The sequence below is a fragment of the Pteropus vampyrus genome, unplaced genomic scaffold (assembly GCF_000151845.1).
Source record: "Pteropus vampyrus isolate Shadow unplaced genomic scaffold, Pvam_2.0 Scaffold461, whole genome shotgun sequence".
In the NCBI taxonomy this organism is placed as follows: domain Eukaryota; kingdom Metazoa; phylum Chordata; class Mammalia; order Chiroptera; family Pteropodidae; genus Pteropus; species Pteropus vampyrus.
This window is the reverse complement of record NW_011889242.1, coordinates 2,125,842-2,151,943: the sequence shown is the minus strand read 5'-3', so window position 1 is coordinate 2,151,943 and position 26,102 is coordinate 2,125,842. Positions and strand designations below refer to the sequence as shown.

General features: G+C 50.5%; 1 protein-coding gene and 1 pseudogene across 2 annotated transcripts in view; both read left to right on the top strand.

The window, feature by feature from the left end:
• The first annotated feature begins 6 nt into the window (after nt 1-6).
• The window catches only part of CNNM4 (cyclin and CBS domain divalent metal cation transport mediator 4), a 28,894-nt gene continuing 2,798 nt past the window's right edge, over nt 7-26,102 (top strand). Inside the window, exons 1-6 of one of the 2 annotated variants that reach the window (XM_023524330.1) lie at nt 7-1,328; nt 19,718-19,861; nt 20,156-20,290; nt 21,282-21,451; nt 21,598-21,694; nt 23,164-23,226. In XM_023524330.1, coding sequence (XP_023380098.1) covers nt 71-1,328; nt 19,718-19,861; nt 20,156-20,290; nt 21,282-21,451; nt 21,598-21,694; nt 23,164-23,226 — 1,867 coding nt within the window. In that variant the 5' untranslated portion in view covers nt 7-70. The remainder of the gene's footprint in view (nt 1,329-19,717; nt 19,862-20,155; nt 20,291-21,281; nt 21,452-21,597; nt 21,695-23,163; nt 23,227-26,102) is intronic. The other variant, XM_011381987.2, reaches the window with a different exon arrangement.
• On the top strand, nt 20,480-20,598 carry LOC111732445 (annotated as a pseudogene).

Below are 26,102 nucleotides of genomic sequence, written 5' to 3'. Positions count from 1 at the left end.
GCTGCCGCTGCTGCTGTGGGCGCGGGGGGCCCGGGGCCAGGGCGACCCTCAGCGGGGCGCCATCCTGGGCATGCGGCTGGCTAGCTGCAATAAGTCGTGTGGGATGAACCCGGATGGCATCATCTTCGTGTCCGAGGGCAGCACGGTGAACCTGAGGCTGTACGGCCACGGGCTGGGCTCCATCTCCAGCAACTTGATCTCCTTCACAGAGGTGGACAACTCCGAGGCCCTCCACAACTCCACCCACTGCCCAGAGTTGACCAAGGACCTGGTCGTCCAGCAGCTGGTCAACGTGAGCCGCGGGGACACGTCCGGGGTGCTGGTGGTGCTCACCAAGTTCCTCCGGAGGAGCGAGAACATGAAGTTGTACGCGCTGTGCACCCGGGCCGGCGCGGACGGGCCCTGGCGGAGGTGGACCGACAAGGACTCGCTGCTCTTCATGATGGAGGAGGAGGGGAGGTTCCTGCCCCTCTGGCTGCACATCCTTCTCATTTTGGTGCTGCTCGTGCTGTCGGGCATCTTCTCTGGTCTCAACCTGGGGCTGATGGCCCTGGACCCCATGGAGCTGCGTATCGTGCAGAACTGTGGCACCGAGAAGGAGAGGCGCTACGCCCGGAAGATCGAGCCCATTCGGCGCAAGGGCAACTACCTGCTCTGCTCGCTGCTCCTGGGAAACGTGCTGGTCAACACCTCCCTCACCATCCTCCTGGACAACCTCATTGGGTCCGGACTCATGGCAGTGGCCTCCTCCACCATCGGCATTGTCATCTTTGGGGAGATCGTACCCCAGGCCCTGTGCTCCCGTCACGGGCTGGCTGTGGGTGCCAACACCATAGTGCTCACCAAATTCTTTATGCTACTCACCTTCCCCCTCAGCTTCCCCATCAGCAAACTCCTGGACTTTTTTCTGGGCCAGGAGATTCGCACAGTTTACAATCGGGAGAAGCTGATGGAGATGTTAAAGGTGACGGAGCCCTATAATGACCTCGTGAAAGAGGAGCTGAATATGATACAGGGGGCCCTGGAGCTACGGACCAAAACCGTGGAGGACATCATGACCCAGCTCCACGACTGCTTCATGATCCGCAGTGACGCCATCCTGGACTTCAGCACGATGTCCGAGATTATGGAGAGCGGCTATACTCGCATCCCCGTGTTTGAGGATGAGCAGTCCAACATCGTAGATATTCTCTATGTCAAAGACTTAGCCTTTGTGGACCCCGATGACTGCACCCCCCTTAAGACCATCACCCGCTTCTACAACCATCCGGTACACTTTGTCTTCCATGACACCAAGCTGGATGCCATGCTGGAGGAGTTCAAGAAGGGTAAGGCCTGAGCCACTTTCGGGCTAAGTTTGGTCCCACCTCTCTGGCTTCTTTGCGTCTGCCAATCCTGGTGTTCCTTTTGTGGAGCTCTCTTTGCCCATCAGTTCCTGGGCTTCTGAGGTGAACAGTATTTGAGGCAGCAAAAACAGTTCTTAAGCACATGCTATCAGATCCCTTGCTTTGCTTCAGGTGAATCAAAGCTGAGTAAGACACACCTGCCCACTTGGAGGGATGGAGCAAGGCCTCAGGGAGCTAGTGAAGCAGGACAGATGAAGGCAGATGCCTTAAGGAGGCCAGCATCAGGGCACAGATTAGATTGTGGAGCTCGCAGTTCTGATTGGGGTGGGGTAGGGAGGGTTGTGGAACTGGGAAACCTTTACTGGGCTGCAGCATGTGAGGGGAGCCTTACAAGGTGAGGAAACTTGGTACTTGAGCTGTTGAGAACCCCAGGAACAGAGAACCTGAGTGGGGAAAGGAAAAGATGGGCTTGTGGGCCCAGCAGGGATGATAGGTCGTGCTCATCAGTGGTCAGTGGTCAGTAGGGGTAGCTGAGTTACATGGCCTTGTGAAGAGCCTGAAGGTCAGCATGGTAAGTGTGCGAGGAGCTGGGAGCTACGGAAGGATCAGGAGCAGGGGAGTGACGTCACTGGTGCTCCCAGCCCACAGAAGCCGGTCGGGAGCTCACAGAACGGTGCCAAAGTACTGCTCTTGACTCCTCAGCAGAAGCAAGTTACGTTTTGGTTATTCTGCCTTTCCCAAGTGCCAAGCACAAGCTTCCCTCCTGTGGGCTGCTGGGCCCTTCAGCTGGCTTTGCAGCCCCTGTGTTTATTTCTCACATGGGTCCGACCTGTTCGTAGGGCGTCAGTCACTTGGAGGGTTTACTCACCACCTCAGAGCTCAGGGCACACGCCCCTCTCCTTCCAACAGACTTCCCTCCCACCTCTGCCACTCCAAGCCCTCAGAGTGGCAGTAAACAAGCCAATTATGGAGTGAAACCCTCTTAGGCCACGGGGAGTGAGGAGGCAGAAAGGGAGGCTCTTTGTGAAGGAGTGGAGGTGGGGAGAAGCTCATCTTAAACTTGGGACTTTGCTTGTTTCCCATAGGCAGGGCTGCTGCTGGTTGGGGCCTCCCAGGCCACCTAGGGCCGGAAGCAACTTTTGAGCCCTAGCTGGGAGCAAGCACCAGGCCCTCGTTGGTTATTTCTGGGACAGAATGTGCAGAGAACCTGGAACTGGCTGGATCAGCGGGATAGGGAGGAGCTGGTCTGGCCAGGTTTGGCCTGAAAAGATGCTCAGTCATGGCGGACTAGGGGCTTGGTGCCCTGCCTTTTCCAATTTGACAGACTGTGATATAAGCCCCATTGGAGACTGCAAGGGTACTGGAGGGATGGAGACAGCTGGTGGTGATGGCACTACCTCCAAGGAGCTTTGGGGTGTTGACCCTAGAACCTTTTCCTAGGTACCCGAGCCTGGGACAGAGGAGCAGCAATGCTCTGTGTCCCACTCCCATCCTGCAGGCTCTGGGCCCTGAGGCCTTCTATGTTCTTGATCAGGAACCTGGTTAGAACTTTCCAGGGCGGCTTCCTCCTGACCACCCCTGTGGTCTTTGAGACTGTTGTTGCCAGGGATTCACCCAATAAGCATGTTTGCATCCCCTCAGCATGCTCTGGACTCAACTGGAGTGGATGGGCTTGGCTGAGCTCTCACAGGCAGGGAGCTTCCTGGATCTTGGCAGGGCCATCTCTGGACTCTTGGGGAAGAAAGCCCCTTCACAAAGCTGGAAAAACAGCATCTCTGAGGCCAGAGTTCACTGAGTGGCACTCCAGATGCCAACTCCCCTCCTCAGCAGAGCCATGGAGGGGGCGCTGATAATTCTCTGGAAATGCAGGCACAGTCTGCCTCATGCAGCCCTGGAGATGTGAGTGTGACAGGATGGTCACCCCTCATGAACACACCCTGGGCCTCACAGTGTCATCTCCTAGTTTCCAGTCTTAAGTCACTTCTGTGCTCCCTCCTTCATGGCCTCTCCCAGATCTTTCCCGGTGGCTTCTACCCTTTCAGTATGAGACCATCTAGAACATGGCAAACACTAGTATATACCCGCAACTTCAGAGATTTTCTTTACAAATCTGGTGTTTGGAAGTCTTTTTCACTAAGAAAAACAAATGAGCAAGGCTGAAACAGCCAGCATTGTCAGCACCGTCAAAATCAGAGCTAGGGCGCCTGTGCTTCAGTGGACCCTTCAGTGCCTCCCAGTTGGGCAAGGACCCGAGCCCAGCCTGTGTCTTGTAAGGTCTCTTTGTCTCCTCTTCACTCTCTAGTACTATAAGCTCCTTGAGGGTAGGAGTCCTGCTCTATTCATGTTTCCGCCACTCAGCACCTGGCGAAGAAGAACAGTAAATGCTGTAACACAGTGAATGAATGAATGGATGAATGAATGAACAACAAATGAAGGGATGACTGCCTGGCAAACCCTACTGGCATTCTTGCTGTTCTTTGAACACACCATGACACTCCCAGTCTGAAGCCTTTGCCCGGGCTGTTCCCTCAGGTTGGAATGTTCTCCAGATGCTTCACTCTGTCCCCTCCCTCATGTCTGCTTTACCTTCACCTGAGGCCTTCCTGTCACCCTGTCCAAGACTGTACCCCTCATCCCACCCTGCCCTCCTGCTCTCCCCTGCCCTGTGTGGGCTTTCTTTTCCTCATAGCATATAATCGCTTTCTAACAGCCGTGTAGTTTATGAATTCACTGTGTTATTTATTGTCATTTCCTCCCACTATGATATAAGTTCCAAAGGGCAAGGCACTCTTTTGCTTACTGATGTGTCTCTAGCCCCTGGAATGAATGGTTCTCGGCACAGAGCAGGCCTTATTAAAAAGTAACTGAATGAATGCATGGCCTGTCAGGTGTGAGAGCGAGTTATCCCCATGTCAGTAGTGTTAGGATTTCGATGGATAAAGAAAAATGGTGCTTGACTTTTTTCAGCTGCACCAAGAAAGATAAGAGGAGCGCCTGCAGGGACGTGTATTAATGGTTTGGGTCAGGGATTGAGAAGCAGAATTGAGGGTCTTGAGTGTGATACATGGTTCTCTGTCCCCTTGCCTCAGTTTCTCTATAAGCAGCCTTTGACCATCAGGAGTTTACGTGGCTTCACGCATTTGCGAGAGTCATGAGTATGCTCCTGCATACTTAGAGACAGGTGTGTCCCCAGACTGAGGCCAGGGGCTCCCAGCTTCAGGCTGCTTCTGCCTCCCAGCCAAGGTGGTTATTGTTGGGTATTTATCGAAACCCATACTGTGTGCCAGATGTGCTGCTGGGTGCCGCAGGGCCTCAGGAACAGACCATCTAGGTGATGAGAGCTGTGAGGACATTGAGGCTCCTGTGATTGAACTTTGGCCCTTACACTTAGCCTTGCCTGGAACTGTTTGCTGTATGGGTGTTGTGGTTGAGTGTGTTTACAGCGGGAAGCTGGAGAACAACAGTTCTTGGGCGAGTCCTGGCCCAGATGCATTTTCTTGCACCAGAGATGCTCCCTCAGGCCCTGGTTGCCAAGTGTGAAGGGGCTCTCAGGGGGAGGTCCAGGGGGTCGGGAGCTCATTCCCCACAGTGAAGCCCACCTTCTAGCTTTCCACTGTGCCCCCGCCTTGGTGACATTCCTGCCCCTCCCAGGCACATAGCTCCTCTTTATTCACCCTATCTTTCCCCACCCACTTTATAACCCTCTACCCCCCTGTAAAGAGCTGAGTTTAAACTTCATCCAGCACTGTCACTGACCCATGAGGTCACCTTAGAGAAGAAGAAAAAAAGCTAGGAATATTTTCATTAAAAATTCTCCCCATATTTTCATCTATGCCACGTCACGTTCCCCTGCCTACTTACTTTTATTCCTGAAACAACTCTGAAATCAAGAAAGAACACTGCATAATTTTGCATTCACCTTCCGTTCTGCCAGCTGCCTTCCTTCAGTGTCTTACTTACCCCACTGGCTTTTTCCCTGTTCGTTCAGCAAACATCTAATTTTGAAGCCTGTGTGTCAGACCCCGTGCTCGCTGCTGGGAACCAGAGAAAACTCACAGACCCATTCACAGAGCTCTCAGGGAGACAGCATGTAGATGGCTTAGCTGAGCACAGCCTGGGCAGGAACGTGGGGCCGAGGGAGGCCAGGCCTGAGAGGCTTCGTTCCTGAAGTCAGGACAATGGGACTCTGGTCCTTATGGAAACATCAGGGTCAGCAAGCGGTCGTGAATAGTTGAGGTTTCTGCTTTGGGGTTCAGGTTGACGGTGTTGTCATGTAGACTTAATTGGGGAGAGAAGGGAGCAGAGTCAGTTTGGTGAGGGTACTGGTCAGTAACAGTGGTGTGAGGCTTTACTGGATGGACTCCTCTGTGCAGACTTGAACTCATAGGTCTAGGTGTGGCCTGAGAGGCTGCATGTCTGACAACTCAGGTGATGGTCACCCTGTTGGTCCTGGGCCCCACCGCGCAGCCCATCCCAGCAAGTGTGCAGGTGAAAGTGCCACATGGGGCTTGGGAGTGATGCCAGGCCCAAGCCCTGAGGTTTGGGAGCAGCCAAGGGCAGGCAGGAGCCTGGCCAAACTGGCTTCTGGAAGAGACAGAAAAGCGCCAGGTGGCATGGTTTGGAGGGCCCCCCTGCAGAGGCTGAGTGAGGAGAGGGCTGAGCACAGACCATGGGATGGACAGTAGAGTTGCAAGGTGCTGGAAGAGGGAGGCCTCGGATGGGGACGAAGGCAGCTGTGCACCTGGTCTAGACAGCCTCACCTGGAAACCGTCTGAACTGAGCCGGTGATTTGATCTGGGGATGCTGCCTGGAGGTAAGTGTATCTGAGTGACAGGAGCCGCCTGCTAGGGCAGAGGTGCCAGCAGGGCAGCTGACAATGTGCTGGCCAAGCCCCCCCTCATTTTCTCTTTAGCACGGTGTTTGCAGGCCCAGAGCTGGCACCTCTTCCCCTCACCAGCATTGCGCAGCCTGTGGGCAGCTTCCACTGAGGGGCCAGGACTGGGAGCTTCTTTCCTGGTCTTCTAATTACAGCTCTGTTCTAAAGCTGTCATTTGTGTCCCAGAAGGTACTGCCTTAACGTCCAGGCCCTAAGAGCTTAGATTATACTGAGATCATATGGGTATTTACTTTTAAAGTCGTATATTTTTTATTAGAAAGTCTAGCTTCAGAGTTTTTTCTGGACATGTCTGGTTAGGACGGGAGGTATCGATTGAACAGATGTTCAACCTTGGAAGTAGACATGTGCGTAAATGCAAAACCATAAAACTGTCCTGCAGGAGAAACGGATGAGAGGCAGGGGCTTGTCTTGCCAGCAGAAGTATGGGAAGATGCCCCAGAGAACATGACATTGTATCTGGATCTTCAGGTGTGAATAGGTGTAGCCTTTCCCACTTCTGTGCCTCGTGTTCTGCGAGAACTCGGACTAGCCCACAGATGAGCAATGAGATGCTCTGGCCATGGTGCCAACCTAGGGTAAAACTGCTTCTGTGTGTTGTCAGTGCTTCTAGCCCTTTCAGGAGGGACTTTATATTCAGGCTACCCATGCCTTCTCTCTACACCCTTTTCTCCACATCAGTGCTGTCACTTAGATGAGCTAGGTGAATGGAACAGCATGGATATCTTGAGGGAAAGGCATGGCACCTGGCATTGCATGTACCCTCTGGGCTCGGCCTCCTGGAGGGTGGGCAGGGGCAGTGACGTGTTTGTCACACACTCTCCTGAAGGCCACACATCTGGGGACAGTGTGTGTAGAAGCGGAAGGTGGACTGGGCCCTTCTGTCACTTGTTCTGACTGATTGTAGCAGAGCCACCTGGTTCCTTAGCCCTGGTTCCTCACGGGCCGGGCACCTCTCACATCCTCGACTGACTCTCTCAAAGCATCCTTTCGTCTTAGGGATTTTTGAACTTCTCAGCAGAAGTTGCCAGGAGGATGTAAGGGTTATGGAGTTTTCCTGAGGGGCCACATGGCCCACAGCTATGAGGTTGAGGGGCAGAATTTAGAGTTGTTGTTGCCATTTGATCCATCCCTAGTTCTATCCTCTGAGCTGCTCAGCCTGCCATGGACACAGTGTCCCTGGGACAGGGTGCTGGCCCAACCTGTTCCTCCTTTACCCGTCTCATCACTCTTGTGTGTGCTGACACACGCTGCTGTGAAAGGCTTAGGGGCTATGTAAGGGACTACTGGTCATTTCATAGATGGGAGTCTGGACTTCTTAGTCTGTTCCTGTCCTGTTCATTATGTGAGTTTCTGTTCACCAGGGGTTATCATAAAAGAGGTACAGGAAAACACACAAAAGTCTACAAAACAATCCATGAGCCTGTGATCTAGAAAGATCTACTTATAATATTTTGATTTATTGTAATAACTTTTTTAGAAATTTAAGGGTTTTTTGTTTGTTTAAAAAATCTTGTAACATCAAGATCAAAACCATTTTCGTTGTTACAGCCAGGATCTCTTTTCCATGGGCTGGCCATGTGTACTTTCACTTTGAAATCATGGTCTTCCTATTATTTTGTGCCCTGCTTTTTTGGAACAGTTTAGATTAGATCCTCAGGTTTCTTCTCTGATAAGCAGTGAGCTCCCTGTCTTATCTCCAGGATTCTGGGAAGAGCGTCTGGGAGGATTTCCACAGGCTGAGGCCCGAGGCCCGAGGCCCGAGGCCCGAGGCCCAGTGTGTGGTGACAGGAGAGCCTGAGGGCTGGGACTTGCAGCCTGGGTTAAACCTGGTGTGGCTGCCTTCCCGGAGGGCACAGTTGAGTCTGGCCTCTGCAGGACCTTCTTACCAGAACCTGGGCAGGGCTCTCTCAACAGACTGGTTTCCCGGCTCTCTGGAATGCTGTATGTGGCCAGCAGGCAGCAAGAAGCCTGGGACAGGAGCCCCGCCCAGGCAGGCTCACTTCCACACACTATGTGTGCATGTGCGAACATACACACACACAAAGACAGGTTCACTCCCACACACTCAGTATGTGTGCCGCTGCACATGCACAAAGACAGGTTCATTCTCACACACCGTCACTACTCCACACAAAGCCCCACATGGTTCATTCTCACACACCGTCACTACTCCACACAAAGCCCCCAGACTCAGGCTCACACACACTCGCACACACAGAGACGGGCTCATGCACATACACAACCCCCAGGCATGCTTAAACACTCCCACACACAGGCAGGCAGGCACACATACATACTCCCCCCACAGAGACAGTCTCACACACACACAGAGACAGGCTCATGCATGAACACGCTGCCCCCCCCAGGCATGCTTAAACATACCCGCACACACATACAGGTAGGCAGACTCACACACATTCACCCGCTCTAGGCAGCCACACCCCACGCACGCACGCACGCACACGTGCACGGGCACCTGGAATCCTGCTTTAAATTTATATCTCATCAAACTTTCCTAAGAGTAGTTTAAAAAATGAGCAAATGCTTAAGTGATGGAGTTTATTTCATGAAAAGCTCAAAATAGTGACTGACTCTAGTCTGAGAAAAACTCTGGTTGCTGGTGGTTTGGTCACCTCGTCAATGACAGTGCCCAGGTCAGAGGGTAGTGCTGACTAAATGAAGTGAGGCACCATGCCCTCATGCTGCTGTTTTAAAAATTGCTGTAAATGTCTGCTGTTTTAAAAATTGCTGTTATTACTGTCCAAAAGGTGCCCCAGTTGGCACTGGCTCCAGCCTTGGCCACAGCGGTTGTCACACTGGCTCAGGTGGCAGGCTGCCCCACTGTCTGGGCATCACGCCTTTCTTGGAGTTATGGATACACTGAGATCAGAAGAGCCCCACTGTGGTGTACAGTTACATGCCAGTGCAGAGCCGTCGTCTCCCGGGCCTCGGGTGTATATTAAGGGTAACAGAAGTCAGAGCTTAAGAAGAAAACATATGGAGAAGAAACTTAAAACTGAGCACTTATCCTCATTTCCTTACTTCCTTGTTTCTTGCAGATTGAAAAATGGTGAGCTTGCCATTCTGACTGCCAGCATGTGTGTTTTAAGGGCAGGAGCGGCTGCTGGGGAGGCGGGCAGGGAGGGGCCACCGTGACCTGCTGCATCCTTGCTTTGGTCAGGAGTCACTGGTCACCTGCTCCCTCCTGGGTGTCCCAGTGACGGAGGGAAGAGGCTGTGCTCGAAAAGCAGCAGAGACAAGTGGGGATCCAAGAAAAGAGAGATGCCCCAGAAGGCTCAGTCTCCCCAAATGCCGTAGCCCCAGGGCTCAGGGAGAAGAGAGGGAAGAGCATAGGAGGAAGAATGCGCTCATTGGGAGTCACCCTTCACTGAGTACTGAGCTCGTTCTCTGTGGCATGGCCGGAGGTGGGGAATTGGGGCTCAGAGCATCTGAGAACCTCCTCAGTCACATGACAGCCGAGTGGCAACCCCCAACGGCGCCCCACCATCTTAACTGCTGTTCTGTGTCACTTGTCAGTGAGACTGTAGATATTAAGAAATTGACCAGAAGATTGGGATTGTCCAATAATCCAGGTTGGAAAACTTACTGGCAGTTCTAGGTTTTTTTAAATTGAACTACAGCTGACATATAACATGATAGAGTTTCAAGTGGACAATGCAATGATTTTGTATTTGTGTAGCAAACTGGGTACCACAGTGAGTCTGGTTAACATCCATCACCGTACATAGTTACCAGGTTTCTTTTCTTGCGATGAGAATGTTTAAGATCCATTCTCCTAGTGACTTTCAGTTCTGCAGCACAGTATAGCACAGTATTACTCACTGGTCACCATGCTGCCTGTTACATCCAGGACTTATCTTATACCTGGTAGTTTGTCCCTGCTGGCTTCCTTCACCCATCCTGGCCACCTCCTGCCTCTGGTAGCCACACCTAGGTCTGTTTTAAAGTGAGCCTCTCGCTGAAGCAAAGTGCTTAGATCGTGAGTGTACAACCTAATGGTTTTCACAAAGAAAACTACCACTGAGCCCAGGAAATAGGCCCTCACTGACCCGGAAGTCCTCCATCCCTCCCAGCCACTGCCCCTGCCCCTGCAGCATGCTGGGCTTCTCTTTTCTGCCGTGCTCACTCATATGAGTGACTTGCACAGCGTATGCTCCTTTGCATATGGCTATTCCCGCTAAGCACGGAGGTCACACACACGCTTGGTCTGCACCGTGTGCACTGGAGTCGGCCTGCTGCTGCTGTGTGGTTGTCAGTGATGGAAGGGTGCCGTGCGGGTCCTGCGGACGGACATTCAGCCAGTTCCCAGTTGTTCTCAGTGTGGGGCTGCTACAGACTGTGCCACTAAGAACACCCTTGGGCATGGCTCTTGGTGCCTGCCTGCATGGGCATTTCCATTGGGAGTGTCTCCAGGAGCAGAATTGCTAGGGCCCAGTGCAGGCAAGGATGAGACCATGCCCCAGAGTGCCCTATCGGCTCCCATGCTTGTCCCCTGCTCTGGTTGTCGGCTGTTCATTGGTTTATTTTAAGCAGGCAGGCAGGTGTGTTACTGTCTTGTGTGATGCTATAGGCCCTCTCATCACTGGAGCGACCAGCGATGAACATGCTCTCCCGTGCTTGTTTGGTTAGTCCCGGTGACACTTGGTTTCAGATTCTGACAAGTCTTCATAGCTGGTGATGTCAAATATTCTGTTCTTTGTTCTTCAAGAATGTCTTGACTATCCTTAACCTTTTTCCTGGGAATTAGATGGAATTGCACTGAATCTCGAGATAGGCTTGAAGGTTTGACATTTTTGTTATGACGAATCTTCTGGTTTCTAAGCACCGTCACTGCCTCCCCTATGCATTTATGTTCTTTTAATTACTTTCAAGAACGTTTTATCATTTTCTGTATAGAAATCTTACATTTTTTTTCTTAATTTATTCCTAGGTATTTGGTGATTTTAAGTGGTGTCCTTAAAATTTTATTTTCCAAATGTTTGTTGTAGATTGTTCCAGCTGGGGTGGGCTGCAGTTCAATTCTGCCACTAACCACCTGGGGTTAGCTGTAGGCCCCACTGGTCTGGGGCTCAGCCCTTCATCTGCTGCTGCCTCCTTTCAGATGCCAGCTACAGGTGGAGTCCCCCTTCTTGGGCACTTCTGACCAACTGGCTATCAATTCTGGGAGTCCCATAAGCCCCACTTTGGGTCAATAATTCAGTGAATGAGTCACAATGACTCAGGAAAGTGCTATACTTGTGATGAGTTTTATTTTATAGGCCGAATGCCTGATGAGGGCTGGCACAGTCTCAGAGGGAGAGTTTCCATGCCCTATGCCCCTTAAGGTGTGTCACCTCCTGGCACATCAGTGTGTTCCCCAAACGAGAAATTCCACTGAGCTTGGGGGTCCAGAGTTTTTATCAGGATTTCAGTACCTAGGTATGATTGATTATTAGATTATTGATTGAGCTCCATCTCCAGCCCTGGGAGGTAGGCAGTGGAAAGATCCTAGTGGGGTTTACTGGTGGCCACCAGCTCTGGGTCTGGGGGTGGGCCCCCCCTGGAGTCGTGTGATTAGCATAACAAAGATACTGCAGTTACTCAGGAAATTCCAAGGGTTTTTGAATCTGCCAGGAACTGGGGTCAAAGATTAAAGACATTCTTTATTATACCACACAAGAATAAAGAAATAACCGTTCATTTTTGTATAGCAACCTTGAATCCACTGGCCTCGCTGAATTCAGTCATTACGTCTAATCGTTCATTTTAGATTTTCTTCCCATGTAATTATGTTGTGAATAATGGCAGTTTTATTTAATTTTATTGCTAAACTTTATACATTTATATCTTGTTTTTGCCTTATTTTACTGGCTAGGACATCTAGGATTTTGTCAGCCTGTATGGTGACAGTGTGCATCATTGTGTCATGCTAGGTCTTGGGGGAAAGCTTTCACAATTTATCATCATGCATGATTTTGCTGTGTTTTTTAAATTTTTTTGTAAATTGTCTTTATCAGATCAAGCAAGTTTCTTTCTCTTCCGAGTTTGCTATGAGTTTTTATAATGAATAGATGTTGAATTTTACCAGCTGCTTTTTAAATGTCTGTTGAGATAATCGTCATTTATCTCCTGTAGTATTCTGAATTCCACTGATTTTTTAAATATTAACCCATAAACAATTATCATATGACTAGAATAGACCTTAGTCATGGTATATTATCCTTTTTTACACACCACTGGATTTGATTTGCCAATATCTTTATTTAGGATTTTGGCATCAGTGTTCACAAGAGCCAGGTCTACGTAAACGTTTTTCCTGCTAAAACACCAAGGGAGATATTTCAAGATGTCACTGTTTTTTTGTGTGTGTGCGAGGCAGAAAAAAATAATTGTTTAATCATTAAGTCTTTTTTCCTCTTCTAACTGATGTCCCAAGTTAGATAAACCAGTTTGAACTCATCAAGTAATACCCTCCCATCACTGCTTCACCTCCCCGCCCCTCTCCCTACCCTAGTAATGGCCTCGAGCATCAGGTTCGTGTTGCTGGAGTTTTGCTCCCTCTTCAGGTTTTCATTATCAAGGCCTAGAATGATTTTCATAGTAAATTTGGGAACATTTGGTGTATGATTGCCAGTTACCAACTGGGGTTTCACCAAGGAAAAAAGCTTTTTCTTTTCTTTGCGAAGGAGATACCTCAGTAGAAAGTTAGTTGCAGACTTAGCACAGCTTGATGTTAGCCAGCAGAGCACTTAGCAGAATTTCCAGTTGCATCGTCACGCCTAACCCGTGGCATGTGGGCTCTTTACCCACGGTCCAGCTTTGAGAGTGATTTGCGCACAGACTATTAGCTGGTTGCACACACAGGTCCAAGGAGTGGATGCTGCACAGGCAGTAAGTAAGGGAGGAAGCTGCTAGTCAAGCAGAGGTACGAGAAGGAAGGGGGGCCCTCCTGGCAGGGGGCCAGATGGCCAGGAGCCGGGGTGATGGGGGAAGGGCAGAGAGCTCCTGAGAAGATAGGACTGAGTGGGAAGGGAGAATCAGAATACACCAAGGGTCCAAATTCAAAAGGAGGGAACCCCAGGGCACCCCTGATCAGTGCCCCTGCCCTCCTATGCTCACTGTCAGTCTTTCAAGTGTTTTTCATCCACTTTGTTTTTTTTTCTGCCTACGACAGCTCTGTGTGTCCCTCTCTGGACCTGCCTAGATGTGTCTCCAGGAGAGGACACATGTACACATGTGTACTGTGAAATATGCAGCCATTCAATTAAAAAAACTTTTATAATGTGGGAAAATATGAATAATAAAATAATGTATTTTAATATTTTATGTATATTAATATTAAAGACCAGAGAAAATGCTTTGTTAACAGTAGTTATCTTTGGAAAGCAGGGTTATAAGTGATCTTAATTTACTTTTTTCCACTTTTGTTACCAGTATCAGTTAAAAATCATATAAAAATTAGCTGTAAATCAAATCTTAAGAAAATTGGGGAAATAAGAACACTGTTGACAATCTTAAGGAATTCCTGTATATATTTAGGTGTGGTAATAGAGTCACAGTTTTGCTTTTTTTAAAAGTCTATTTTTTAGAAATACTTACTAAAGTGCTTGTAAAATTTATAGATGTTCACAGATAAAAGCTGGTATTTGCTTCACAATAAGCCGGTAGAGTGGGAGGGAAGAAAGAGGAAGCCAGATCCACAGAGGAGTTAATTGTTTAAGTTAGGTGAAGGGCGAAGGTGTAATTATTTCCTCCCTTTTGTATGTGCTAGATATTTTCCATAATAAAAGGTTAAATTAGAGACTACTGGCTAAGAGAAAAATCAAAGGCTTGAAGACCTGGTCCTGGGTGAGAGCCCAGCCTTAGGGGCTCCTGACATGGTTCTGTCAACAGCTTCCCCCTCAGGGCTCTCTGGTTAAAAGGAGGCTGTTTGCAGAAGTCCCCTGACCCCAGCATGATCACCCCTCCCTGTGTCCTCCTGGGCAGGCCCCTCTGATCCTCCGTTTCCTCCAGGAAGAGCAGGGGTCAGTCATAGGAGATGCATGCGGGCCACCCCCAGAGTTTGTTCACCCCTACTCTGCAGCTGGGACAGGTGGGCTGAGGGGGACACCCTAGTGTCTGTTGTGGGAAAGGACAACCAAGGCCTGGCCACCTTTACAGAGCTATTCTAAGGGGAGCGCTCCTAACTGGTGGTCACGTATACTATTAGAAAATACTTTTACATTATTACCTCCGTTTGTTCCAAAGTTGCCTGCATGCACTGTTTCGTAATGTATATATTACAAAACAAACACAGAAAATTGTTAGAGATAAAGATGAAATAACCATGATATTTAATGTCTTTAAAAAGTTAACATTCATATTATCTTTAGTGCATACTTTATATACTTTCTCAAGGCACAAAATGCCTTTCTGGTGGGGGTCATCAGTACTGGCAGTGGCTGTAAGTCTGTGTTTCAGATAATTTTCTTATCAATTTTGAATTACTTTGGCCAACCCCTTGGCTTGGCCCTAACTCCGTGGCTACTGCTTCCCTCTTGCTGGTTGACAGGCTAGCAGGGACAGAGAGGGTCACCTCAGGCTGCTGTGGGCCCTTGTGCTTGCTTTATTCCTGGGACTTCATACAGGGGGCCTGGTCAGGGAGCGCTGTCAGCCTGTATAAACAGAAGCTAAAGTTGCTTATTTATGTTGGACGAGTCCCTGTTTCAGAGACCCTATTCTGAAAGGTCCCTGACAGACGGCCGGGGCTCACTTCTGTGTTGTTTGTGTGTCTTGCTCAGGATGGCAGGCAAGTCTACTGGGAAGGCTCTAGAAACCCTCTTACCTGCAGATCCCTGTCTGCTCTGGCAGATGGGCCACCATTCTGCTCTTCCATTTATTTCTCTTCTGTGCAGCTGTCCCCATAACTTATTCCTTTCTCTCTTGTTTGTTTTCTGTTTTCTGTTCTATGTCTTGCCTCCCGTTTTTCTTTATTTCCTTTAAAAACATAACCAGCTATAATGCTGTTTTTTCATTGGTGCTATGTATTGAATAGCTAGCTGACTTATCGAGCACCTGCTGTATATTTAGCCTCGTGCTAGGGGTTGAGTAATGAGTCAAGAACCACCTAACTGAACTCATGCTGGTGAGACTTTGAACTGGGCCCTCTGCTATATACAGAGGGCGATTTGGAGGCGTGTAAAAAATTCGCCAGTCAAAAACTCTTTGACCTAGTAACTCCACATCTATAAATGTGTCGTCATCTCACATGGGACAATAGAGAAGAACTGGAAACAGCTGTGTCCAGCAACAGGAGGGAGAGGGTTAAGCCATCCTGGCATCCACAGGGGAGGCCAACTGAACTTGGAAAATAAAATTAAAGTAATATATTTATTATAAAACTGAGAAAAGTGGAAAATGATTAAGAAATGAAAGTGACCCTTATCTCACCATTCAAAATATTAATATTTTTGGTGCGTGTTCTTCTAGTACGTCAGCAATGAACTAAATTGCTTTTTCCCGCTTTCAAAATGAGATTTCAGTTTTTGCCTCTTCTGATTATAGAAGGAAAACATACAAAAAGTAAAACATTGATTTTAAAATGCATTAAGCCAAAGCATAAGGAGCCAGTGTCAATGGCTTTTATTGTCCTGCTCCTTAACTTCCTGCTTTACAGAGGTGAACACTATCTCATTAGGTAAATCTCGGGAGCCTCAGCCCTTTTGTTCAGTGGCTGCAATACTGTGTCATTACCCACCTTGCACATCGGCCTGGGAGTTTCCTTTGGATTAAGGTCTCCTCTACAAGTGGGAGCCTGCTTGGGCCTGGGTCTTGCCACCTCCTCTGTGACACACACTACCTAACCCTGGAGAAATTTCCTTATTGCCCCAGTGGGGCTCTGTTTTAGTCTCTGGTCTGACAGTGTGTATTAGTCTATGTTAAAATGAACCGGCCTCCTAGGTGTTACTGTAAGTTGCTCATTGCCTAAGCACCCGCCTCCGCCCCCGCCCTTCCCCGCTGCAGAAGGCACTCTCCCACCTCGGGGCTGAGGGGTTCAGGTGGGCCTCCTGGTGCTGGGTGAGGTCAGCACTATTAATAGGCACTTAATCCTGCAGTGGCCAGTGGCTGGGGTGGGGGATTTCCTGGAAAAGAGGGCTCTGTTGGAGGGCTTGAGAGCACAAGGCCAGTCCTGGGTGTCAGGAGGTGGGACTTGCCAGGAGGCCCGCGAGAAGGATGCTGAGGACACCATCCTGGTGGTGGAACCGTGTCTGATCTGAGGCCCCTGGATCTAAGCAGTGAGAAAGGCAGCCATGACTGGTGAGCAGGCCCCTTGCAGGGCCCTTGTGGCTTTGTAACCTAGCACCTACTGAGGTGTCCTTCTGGTCTTTGAGAGATGATGATAAAGCTTTTCATGAGGGAAGAGGACATAGCAAAGGTGGGGGACTGGGCTTCCTGGGGCCCCTGGAGACTGCCTGTATGTGTCCAGCAGAGTCTGGAGCGTCTACTGTGCTCCAGGTGTGCGGCAGGCAGAGGGGGTGGCACAGAGAGGAGGAAAGTCACAGTGCAGCCTTGACTAAGCTGCACCCTGCTCCGTAGGGACATGGATGCCAGTGGGCCAGTGTCACATGCAGGCCTCACAGCTATGCAGATGCTGGGAAAGGAAGAACTGGGCCATGGGCTGGCCCACCCAGGGCTGAAGGTAAAAGGTGACAAGTGAAGGACTCTGTCTTCTCACTCCTCGCCCCTGTTCCAGGTGGGAGAGGGCAGTGGAAGAGGCCCAGGCTTTCTGCCTGGTCTGTCCAGCCCTCTGGGGTTTCTAGAGACTGGACAAAGGGAGACGAAGGGCAGGATAGGCAAGTTAGCAGCCAGGTGTGGCCCAGAGGAGACCAAATGACAGCAGTGTCAAGGTGCCTCTCTCTTACAGCCAGGTTGCCCCTTTCTGGCCTTGCTTGGATTTAAAGGAAACCCCAAGTCCCAGAAGAAGCAGTATGGGAGTCCTTTAAAAGTTACTTTAACATGTGTATCTTTATAAAATTTAACACATGCGTTTATCTTTATAAAATTTACACTATCGATTATGGAATTTTAGGAATTTCTCTTCAGAAAAATAAAAAAAGGAAATGAAAACCACCCTGAATCCCCTATACTGTTAGGATAAATCTAGGAGATTGTTACTTTTATTGGCCCAAAATAGTCAAATATCAATAATTTCCTATCTATCAGCCAAATTTGAACAGTTTGCTATATTTCCACAGTCTTTTTGTTTAAATAAGGAAAGTGTGGGACTCTCAGCTTTTGGGGTAGATGTATTATTTAAATTTTCATGTTTCATTTCTTACCCCAACCACCCCCAAATTCAATTATCCAGTTGGATCAAGACTAATAATAAAATGAGGTAACTCATTCAAACAGAATTCTATATTAGATTTAAATTTCTTTCAGTGAGAATCATGAGCATATAAGCCCTAAGTCGATCCTATTTTAAATGGTAGATCAGCTAACAGTGCTTTCTGAATCATACAGACTTCTGAATCACCAAAACTCAATCATTCTTAGTCTCCGTCCCTTCTCCCTCCTCCCATGAGCGGAGTCATTCGCCCCACAAGCACAAAGCAAACACTGTGTGCCTCTTGATGTTCTGAGTTGGGGACACAGGCTGAAGTCCCTGCTGTCATAGACTCACAGTCTACTGGGAGCAGGGGGCCCGGCAATGATAAAGGCAGGGATAAGCATGACAGCCTTTATTTTAGGTGATAGAGTAACAACTGGTTTAGGGTGCTGGAGGAGGGTTTGTCGGCAGGGAGGCCCTGGGGGTGGGCCTCACCCAGAGGGTGACACACAGACCTAGAGAGGGGAGCTATGCAAATGTGTTGGAAGGAGGTGCAGGGAGCAAAGTCAGGTGTCAGGTGTCTGTGGAATAGCAAGGAGGAGAAGGCTAGCCTGAGCACAGGAGAGAGAAGTAGGAGATGGGTGAGGGGCCACACGAGAGGCTTTGGGCCAGGCACAGACAAATGTGGCTTGTGCTTGGAGTGAGGCGTGAGGTGACCTGATTTCCCTGTGAGAGGCCCCGCCCTTGCTGCAGTGTTGAGAGTGGACTAGGGGTCCAGGACGAAGCAGAGAGATGGTGAGGAAGGGGTGTGTGTGGCCCGGAATGGGACAGTAGCCGTGGAGGCCACCAGGAGAGGTTGCATTGCAGGCACCCCTTGCAGGCAGAGCTGATGGGTCTGCTGAAGGGGTTGGATATAGAAGGGTAGAAAATAGAGGAGGCAGAATTCACTGCCCCATGGCCGATGAGCTGGATTGAGGGAGATGTGACAGGCTGGGGCAAGGGCAGGAGCTTGGTTTTGGCGATAAGTTCAAGGTATTAGACATCTACACAGAGCTGGCTGTTGTCAGCTGCAGGTGGATGTTTGAGTCTGGAGGGCACAGGAGAGGGCTGGGCTGCAAATACTTATTTAAGACATATAGTTTGTACTTAAAGTCACAAAGCAAGGGACCTAGGCATAAGGACTGAGCCCTGGGACCCTCCCACATTAAGAGGACAGAATAGCCCCTGAGATCAGAGGACTCCAAGAGACCGGTATCCCAGGAGGAGGGAGTGGCCCCTGGTCAGAGAGTGCAGACTGAACATTAGGCCCCTACCATTAGAGGACTTTGTGACCTTGGGCAAGGGAACATTCTGCTAAGAGCAAATTAGTAAAGGCAAATACAGCCCAGATTCCAGTGGCTGGGCCAGCAGAAGGTGAAGGGGAAGCTGTGGAGAGACCAAGAAAGACGTGACCCTCACAGCTCTGCTGGGGCTTCCTCCCTTAGGCTGCTCCAGACCCTGGAGTGTGGGCCAAGCCCTCTGGGCTGGCTCCCTGTTGTCACATGCTGGGGTCAGGGGCATGAGACCAGAGTAAGAACCCAGGGGGGCCTGGGAAACCCTACCACCCCACAGAGCTTTTGTGGAGGGCGTCTCATCCTTCCTCTTGCTTTAGGACTAAGGGGTGGCCCTTCTATAATTATAGTGCCTGCCTAGCCTAATTATTTGCCAGGCTAATTTGTTAATGGCTTTGGGACCAAGAGCCTTTGCCTGGGGCAGTATCATGGCCCCAGGGCACCTGCAGGGAGTTTGTGAATGGCTCTTGGGACACCAGGGTAGGAATGGGCAGGGGCCCTCGGGAACCCCTGGTCCAGCTGTCTCTGGCTCCTCTTTTTACGGGTTGTCAGTGTGGGTCTTTCCCTCCCCTGGATCTGGCACCAGCAGGACCTTGCCGTTTCATTCTGCTTAAATAAATGATCCTTAATGCCTTGACACTAAAATATACTTCTGGTTTTTCTTCTCATAAAAGCAATATGTTTGCAGTAGAAACTTCAGGAAATACAGAAAAGAAAAAAAACCACCCCTGACCCTACCCGAGTGACTCATGACCCCAAGTGTGTTAGCATTTCGGAGGAGGAATGTCATGACTAGTCCCTTTGCTCTTGTCTGACTCACTGTGTTGTCCCTCAGGGAAGTCCCACTTGGCCATCGTGCAGAAAGTAAACAACGAGGGTGAAGGGGACCCCTTTTACGAGGTCCTGGGGCTGGTCACCCTGGAGGATGTCATCGAGGAGATCATTAAGTCGGAGATCCTGGACGAGTCAGACATGTACAGTGAGTTCCTGTCCTGCCCCTTACTCTGACATCCACTGTCTTGCGTGGGAAGGCCACAGTGCGGGGACATAGGGGCAGGGCTGCCTGAGACTTGGGGATTCATGCAGGCTGGGCTAGCGGGGAGAGGAGGCCACCTTGGTTCCTGCCTTTGGCCTTTGGACCACCCTGGCCCAGGCTCCGCTGTTCCTGCATGGAAAGAGGGACTGCAAGGCTGGCAGCTGGTGGGCAGGTTCCATCTACTCCTGAGTCCATGGAGGGGACAGCGTGCTCAGCTCCAGATTCCTCCTCTTGCAGCTGACAACCGGAGCCGGAAACGGGTGTCTGAGAAGAACAAACGCGACTTCTCTGCCTTTAAGGATGCTGACAACGAACTCAAGGTGAAAATTTCACCTCAGCTGCTTCTGGCTGCTCACCGTTTCCTGGCCACAGGTAAGAGTGAGAGGAGGGACACGATCATGGAGGGAGAAGGACTTGGCCCCGACTGCTCCCAGAGGGGACCGGGCTGCACCTGGAAGGCACAAGGCGGCTCCTCCATCCTTGGGCGCGCCCTGTGATCTGCGTTCCCTACTGCATACTTTCAGGATGCATCCCACTTAGTTTTAGAAATAACCCTTGGTGGTCTATGGCTATGCCAACCTGAACATGCCCGATCTCGTCTGATCTCAGAAGCTAAGCAGGTTCGGGCCTGGTTAGTACTTGGATGGGAGACCACCTAGGAAGACCACGTGCTGTAAGTGTAAAAAAATAAAATAAAATAACCCTCGAGAGGACCTGAACTGGGCCCATCAAGGCTCGTGGAGAAGGACGCAGGCCCAACCACATGCAGCCCCCCGCCCTGGCCCTGCTCATTCCCTCCGAGAACATGGTGCTGGCTCTGTTCTTATCTCTCCCGCCTCCCCTCTGCCTGCATGTGCTGGACTTGATCATAGGACTGGACCTCTAGATCAGCATCTTCTCCCTTCTCACCCCTGCGTCACAGCTGCCTTGGGACCTGGGCAGTGAATTAGAAAGACTCCTACCTCCTCGTCCTTTTGCCCTAGTCTTCCTTCCCAGCCCTTGCTTGCTACTGGTGTGGAGATTCCTTCTCCTTTCTGTTTCCAGGATGTAGATGATGTTGATAATAATAACATTTATTGTGCACTTTCCATAGGCCATGCATGGCTCTGAGTACTTTACATGTATTGCCCCATTTGACCTCGACATGACCCTGTGAGGTTGGAATCCCCATTTCACAGATGAAGAAATGGACACAGGTCATGTGACTTGTCCAGGATCGTGCCCCCTTAGTGCGGGTGTCACTGTTCAAGCCCAGCATTGGGCCCACTCTAATCTGACCAGTCCAGAGCCCAGCGCCCCCTCCCCGGGGGTGCGGACTGAATGGGCGGGCCTGGCAATGAGGGAGCATCCCCTGTCCCCGCAGAGGTCCCCCAGTTCAGCCCTTCTCTGGTGTCGGAGAAGATCCTGCTGCGGCTGCTCAAGTACCCGGATGTCATCCAGGAGCTCAGGTTCGATGAGCACAACAAGCACTGTGCCCGCCACTTCCTGTACTCCCGCAACAAGCCAGCCGACTACTTCGTCCTCATCCTGCAGGTGCGCCACCTGCACCTGCCCTGAGCCCCTGTCCCTGTGCCCCCACCCAGAGCCCTTAGGCCCTTAGGCCCGTCGCTCCTCATGTCTCCTTCCCACCTTGTCCTTTTTCCCTTTTTACTCTGTGACCCTGACCTGTGTTCTTCCAGGGGAAGGTGGAGGTAGAGGCCGGGAAAGAGAACATGAAGTTCGAGACTGGTGCCTTCTCCTACTATGGCACCATGGCCCTGTCCTTGTCCCCTTCTGGTGAGTTGCTGGCTGTACCTGTGCTGCCCTTCAGTAGGCCTGGAGGGAAGAGGATGCCTGAGAGGGCCCGCGCTGCCAGGCCTTGAGGCGGTGGCCTGGAGAGTAGTCACTTGCCCCTTTGGATAGGACTTGGAGGTCGGAGGGAAGGGAAAGGGGTTCTGAGCAGAGGCTTGCGGGGAGCCAACAGTGCGTCCTGAGACAGTGAGACCAGTCTGCCAGAGCAGAGGAGACTGGGGCTAAGGATGAGTCGGGGGGCCCCAGAAAGTCAGTGGCATTTGGTTGCTGTTCGTAGCTTTCAAGCAGGGAAGCAGAATGTAGAGTGGGCCAGTGGCCTGGTGGGCCATGGTGCCCTCATTTGGCTGTCACATTGGGTGGGGAGTTGAGAGGTGATGGGTAGAAAGAAGGTACAGGGCCTGGCCCCTGCACACTGGGAAAGGGGACCCAGGGTGGGGTGAGGGACCCAAAATGCCCATGGTTGGGGCCACGCCAGGGCACGTGGCACACAGATTTGGCTTCTCAGGCTTAGCTACCACCTCTTGGTTAAGGGTTGGTTCTAATGGAATAAAGCAACTTGTGGGCAAAGAGAGTACTAGGCACTCTCGAGAGAGGTGACTGTGCTGCCCCAGTCCTGGTGCCCTCTGCTTCTCCAGTCCCAGTGGCTCAGGCGCCTCTTGTCAGAGTGGCCTGTCGCTGGAGTGGGTGCCTTGCTGGCGAGGTCCATGTCTTGGCCAACACAACTCCTCACTGGTCCTGGGAACCCTCCGAACCTCGAGGGGGCCCAGGTGGCTACACTGAGGAGTGGGTATCCTCTTGGTGCTGGGGGACAGGCCACGCGGCAAGGTGGGTGCTGCTGCTCCTGGGAGCCTTGGCCGTGCCCACTGTGTCCTTTGATAAAGAGGACCCTTTTGGGGGCCAGGGCACCCAAACCTATCGACACAGCTCTGCCCTTCCGCTGGCATGTGTAGGATCCTGGAGGGAGGAAAGGGGACAGGATCTGGGTTTGGAGCAGGTGGTGGCCCCAAGAGGACTTCTCCACCCCTCCTGAAAGCACCTTGTCATCCAGCTTGTTCAGAAAGGCACACATTGTAGGACATTTTCTCAGTGCACCGTTCTCTCAGCGATGCCTCAGAGGCTGGTGTCACTATCCTGGGCTCTGCCCCTTGGCCCGGAGGCCCTCAGTCTCCATTTAGAGTGGCCAGAGGGAAGGGAAATGACTAATGGGGGGCTGTAGAGTCACTATGGGAGCTGTAGGCCCCCTCTACCAGCATCTGCCATCTCTGAGCAGGGCTCAGGGGTCTGTCCTGAGCACCCTCCCCATCACAGCCATCCCCTTTTTCACTGTGCTCCCTCGCTGCCCAAGGGAGCTGGACAGCAGGTATGCTTCTCCATCCTATCTCTCCTTCTGGCTCCATGTCCTGCATCCTGACCAGGAGCCCATCCATCGCCGACCGTTTCCTCTTTTGCTCCAGTGCCTTCAACCCAGGCCGGGGGTCTGCCTGGTAAGCGGACCTCCCTGCTCTCCTGGCTCTCAGGTAACGTGGCATGGCTGGGAGAGTTTGCACTGCCACCTGTTGCCTGAGCCCACACATCACAGCTGCATTATTAACCCGTCCCAACAGGCACTGGGGCTCCCTACCTGTTCACACTTGTAAGCCAGCCTAGCCTGCGGCGCAATTACTGATGGCTTTGCCTTGGTCCTAGAAGGGCTTCCCTAAAGGTTCTTGAGAAGACACGTGTGTGTGTGTGTGTGTGTGTGTGTGTGCGTGCGCGCGCGTGCGCACACACACCACACATGCATGTGTACACAAACAACACACAGGCACATGCACACACACTTACAGATAATAGGCTGGGATGGACCGTTTGCCCTCATTAGCTCCTAGCCTGGCCAAGCTGTTCATCCCCCTGATCAAGACCTCACTCACAGACCTCACTGTGGTGACTTCCTTTCTCATCAGTTTTCTCTACAAACCTTTCCACCTTTCCTCACATGCTTTGCTTCTCACCCTGTGGCTGCTGGTATCTGCGGGCGGGGGGGCAGTGGCCGGGCCATGTGATAGCCCACAGTCGCTAGCTCGGTCATTCTAGGGGCTGCCTTTCCCTCCTTAAGTCTTAGTTTCTTCATGTGAGATGGGAACCGTGCACATGTCCACCTCTTAGACTCGTTGGGAATAGTGAGGGAGTTGATAAATGTTTAGTTAGAGCTCAGTTATTATCTGTTTTTTTCTTTATTGTAACTGTAATGTAAAATTCCAGTCAAAGTATTTAGGAAAAGGCCAAATGCCATATGCCGTTTCTGGCCTTGGGAATGTCACACTCCTGAGTCCTGTCCCAGGACTGGTGGCAACTATGCTGGCCACACTCATTCAGTTCGAGAAACCCCAGCCCTGTGTTCCAAGGCAGCAGAAGGTGCGGGGGTGCTGGCCTGGCGAGCTGAGAGGAGGTTGAGAGCAGACAAGTGTGAGGTCCCATCTCAGTGTGTGACGTAGAAGAGTGTCTGAGACCCCACATCCTGAAAACCCAGCGCCTCAGCCCTCTGTTTCCCATCTTATATTCCTACAGCTGGGTTTTTCCTTCTTAACTGTACCAAATCACACTTTGCTGTTGATCCTCTTCTAAAAAAAGGTTAAAAAGTGACTTAGAAGCCACTGGTCCCTTTCAAACACCCAGCTTTGGGCTGTGATGAGAAGTGGCAAGCCAGTGTGGCCTTGGAATTGGGATGTCTGATGAGCACAGAGGGACCGTTTGCCCTCATTAGCTACTGCCTCACCTCCTTCTCCCTCTCCCACACTTGCTCTGCATTCACAGAAGGCCAGGAGTCACGCATATGTGGTTTGGATCGTGGCACTTTTACCAGAGATGCTTTTCTCTAAGTTTTCTAGTTAGTTAGTTTGACCAAGCAGATGTGCCTTCATTATCCCCCTTATTCATGGGGGTCTATATCCTAAGTCACGCCACGATGTAAAGCTCTTGGTGAAAAACTCTTTCTGTGTGTAAGATTATATCCTTAGAATATTTCTTCAAATATAAAATTACAAAGTCAAAAACTCCTAGGTTTTGTTACATATATTATTTGTTTTTATCATTAAGTGCTATAGCTTATTTAGAAAATTGGGAAGTAGAAAAAAGTCTTAAGAAAATTAGGAAGCCTCATCATTTCATTATTCAGAGATAATACTTAATATTTTGGTGTGTTTCTTTTGGGGGCCTCTATTTTTAATAGGCCATGTCACTAATTTGTGTTGGTTTTAAATTAATTTTATTTTTCTGGTATGTTAACAAGCATTAATTAAAAGCAGTCCATCATCCAGATAATTAATGTGAAATATTAAGTGATATCTCTAGTGTTTTTTTCCAGAACTCCATCAGAGGTGTTACTCGGGGTAGAATGCATGACCCTCTGATGTTTGTACACTGCCAGACCGTAGAAATCCAGGCTGTGTTTTCCTAGTTTTCTGAATGAAGCCCAAAGATGTCCTGTTACTGATTCATCTGACCTGGTTATAGCTCTGTTGGTCACTCGGTCACCAGATGTTTGCTCTCTTCACTGAGCTAACTTAGTCATTAGTTAGAAAGTTAGCAGTTAACTAAGAAATCAGCTTAGTCCACTTCCTGTTTGTTTAAACAAGGCAGCTGTACCTTCATAATTAACTCCTCTGTGGGTATCATCGTTTTATAAGTGTCCTCAAAAATCAGAACTAGTGATGCACAGTGATGAGTGCAGTTCCTTTTTCAAAACGAGGAGCGTGCTGCTTTCCTTCCCCATTTGAGGTTATGTCATTCCCTTCCTGGTTAGTCCACAGAATGGAGGCCTGCGCTGCCACTGGTGATGGGAAGAGGTGCTGCCACCCTGTCCAGGCTTTGCTTCCTGGGAGGGGGACTAGGACCAACTGGAGTGGGAAGCGTGCAGTTCCAGGGCCTCTAGGTTCCTGGGAGGGGGACTAGGACCAACTGGAGTGGGAAGCGTGCAGTTCCAGGGCCTCTAGGTTCCTGGGAGGGGGACCCTGCTGCTCCGTCCCCCTGCCAGGCTATCGGGGGCTCAGCAGATACAGGTGGGTGGAGTAGACCGTGCAGAATGGGTTCTATGCAGACATACGTTTGATCTCTTACGAGCCTTTCAGATGTAGGCAGAGTGTTGTGTTGAGAGCTGTGTGTGAATGCAAACTGTAATTTACACAGTTTGTGTTCAGTGATGAGCTGTTCCATCTGCTGCGGGAGAAACCGCTGTGCTGCCCGACTGACCAGTTGTTGGGGAAATGAGGGCTTTTGTAGCTGTAAACATCCTGTGTCTTCCAGTTCTGTTTGTGTTTCGATAGGTGTTTTCATACTTATCGCATAGCCCTGCTAAAGAAACTAACTCGTTTGCTCTGATGTGGTCAAACCTGCTTGTTCCTGGGAAGGGCTCCTG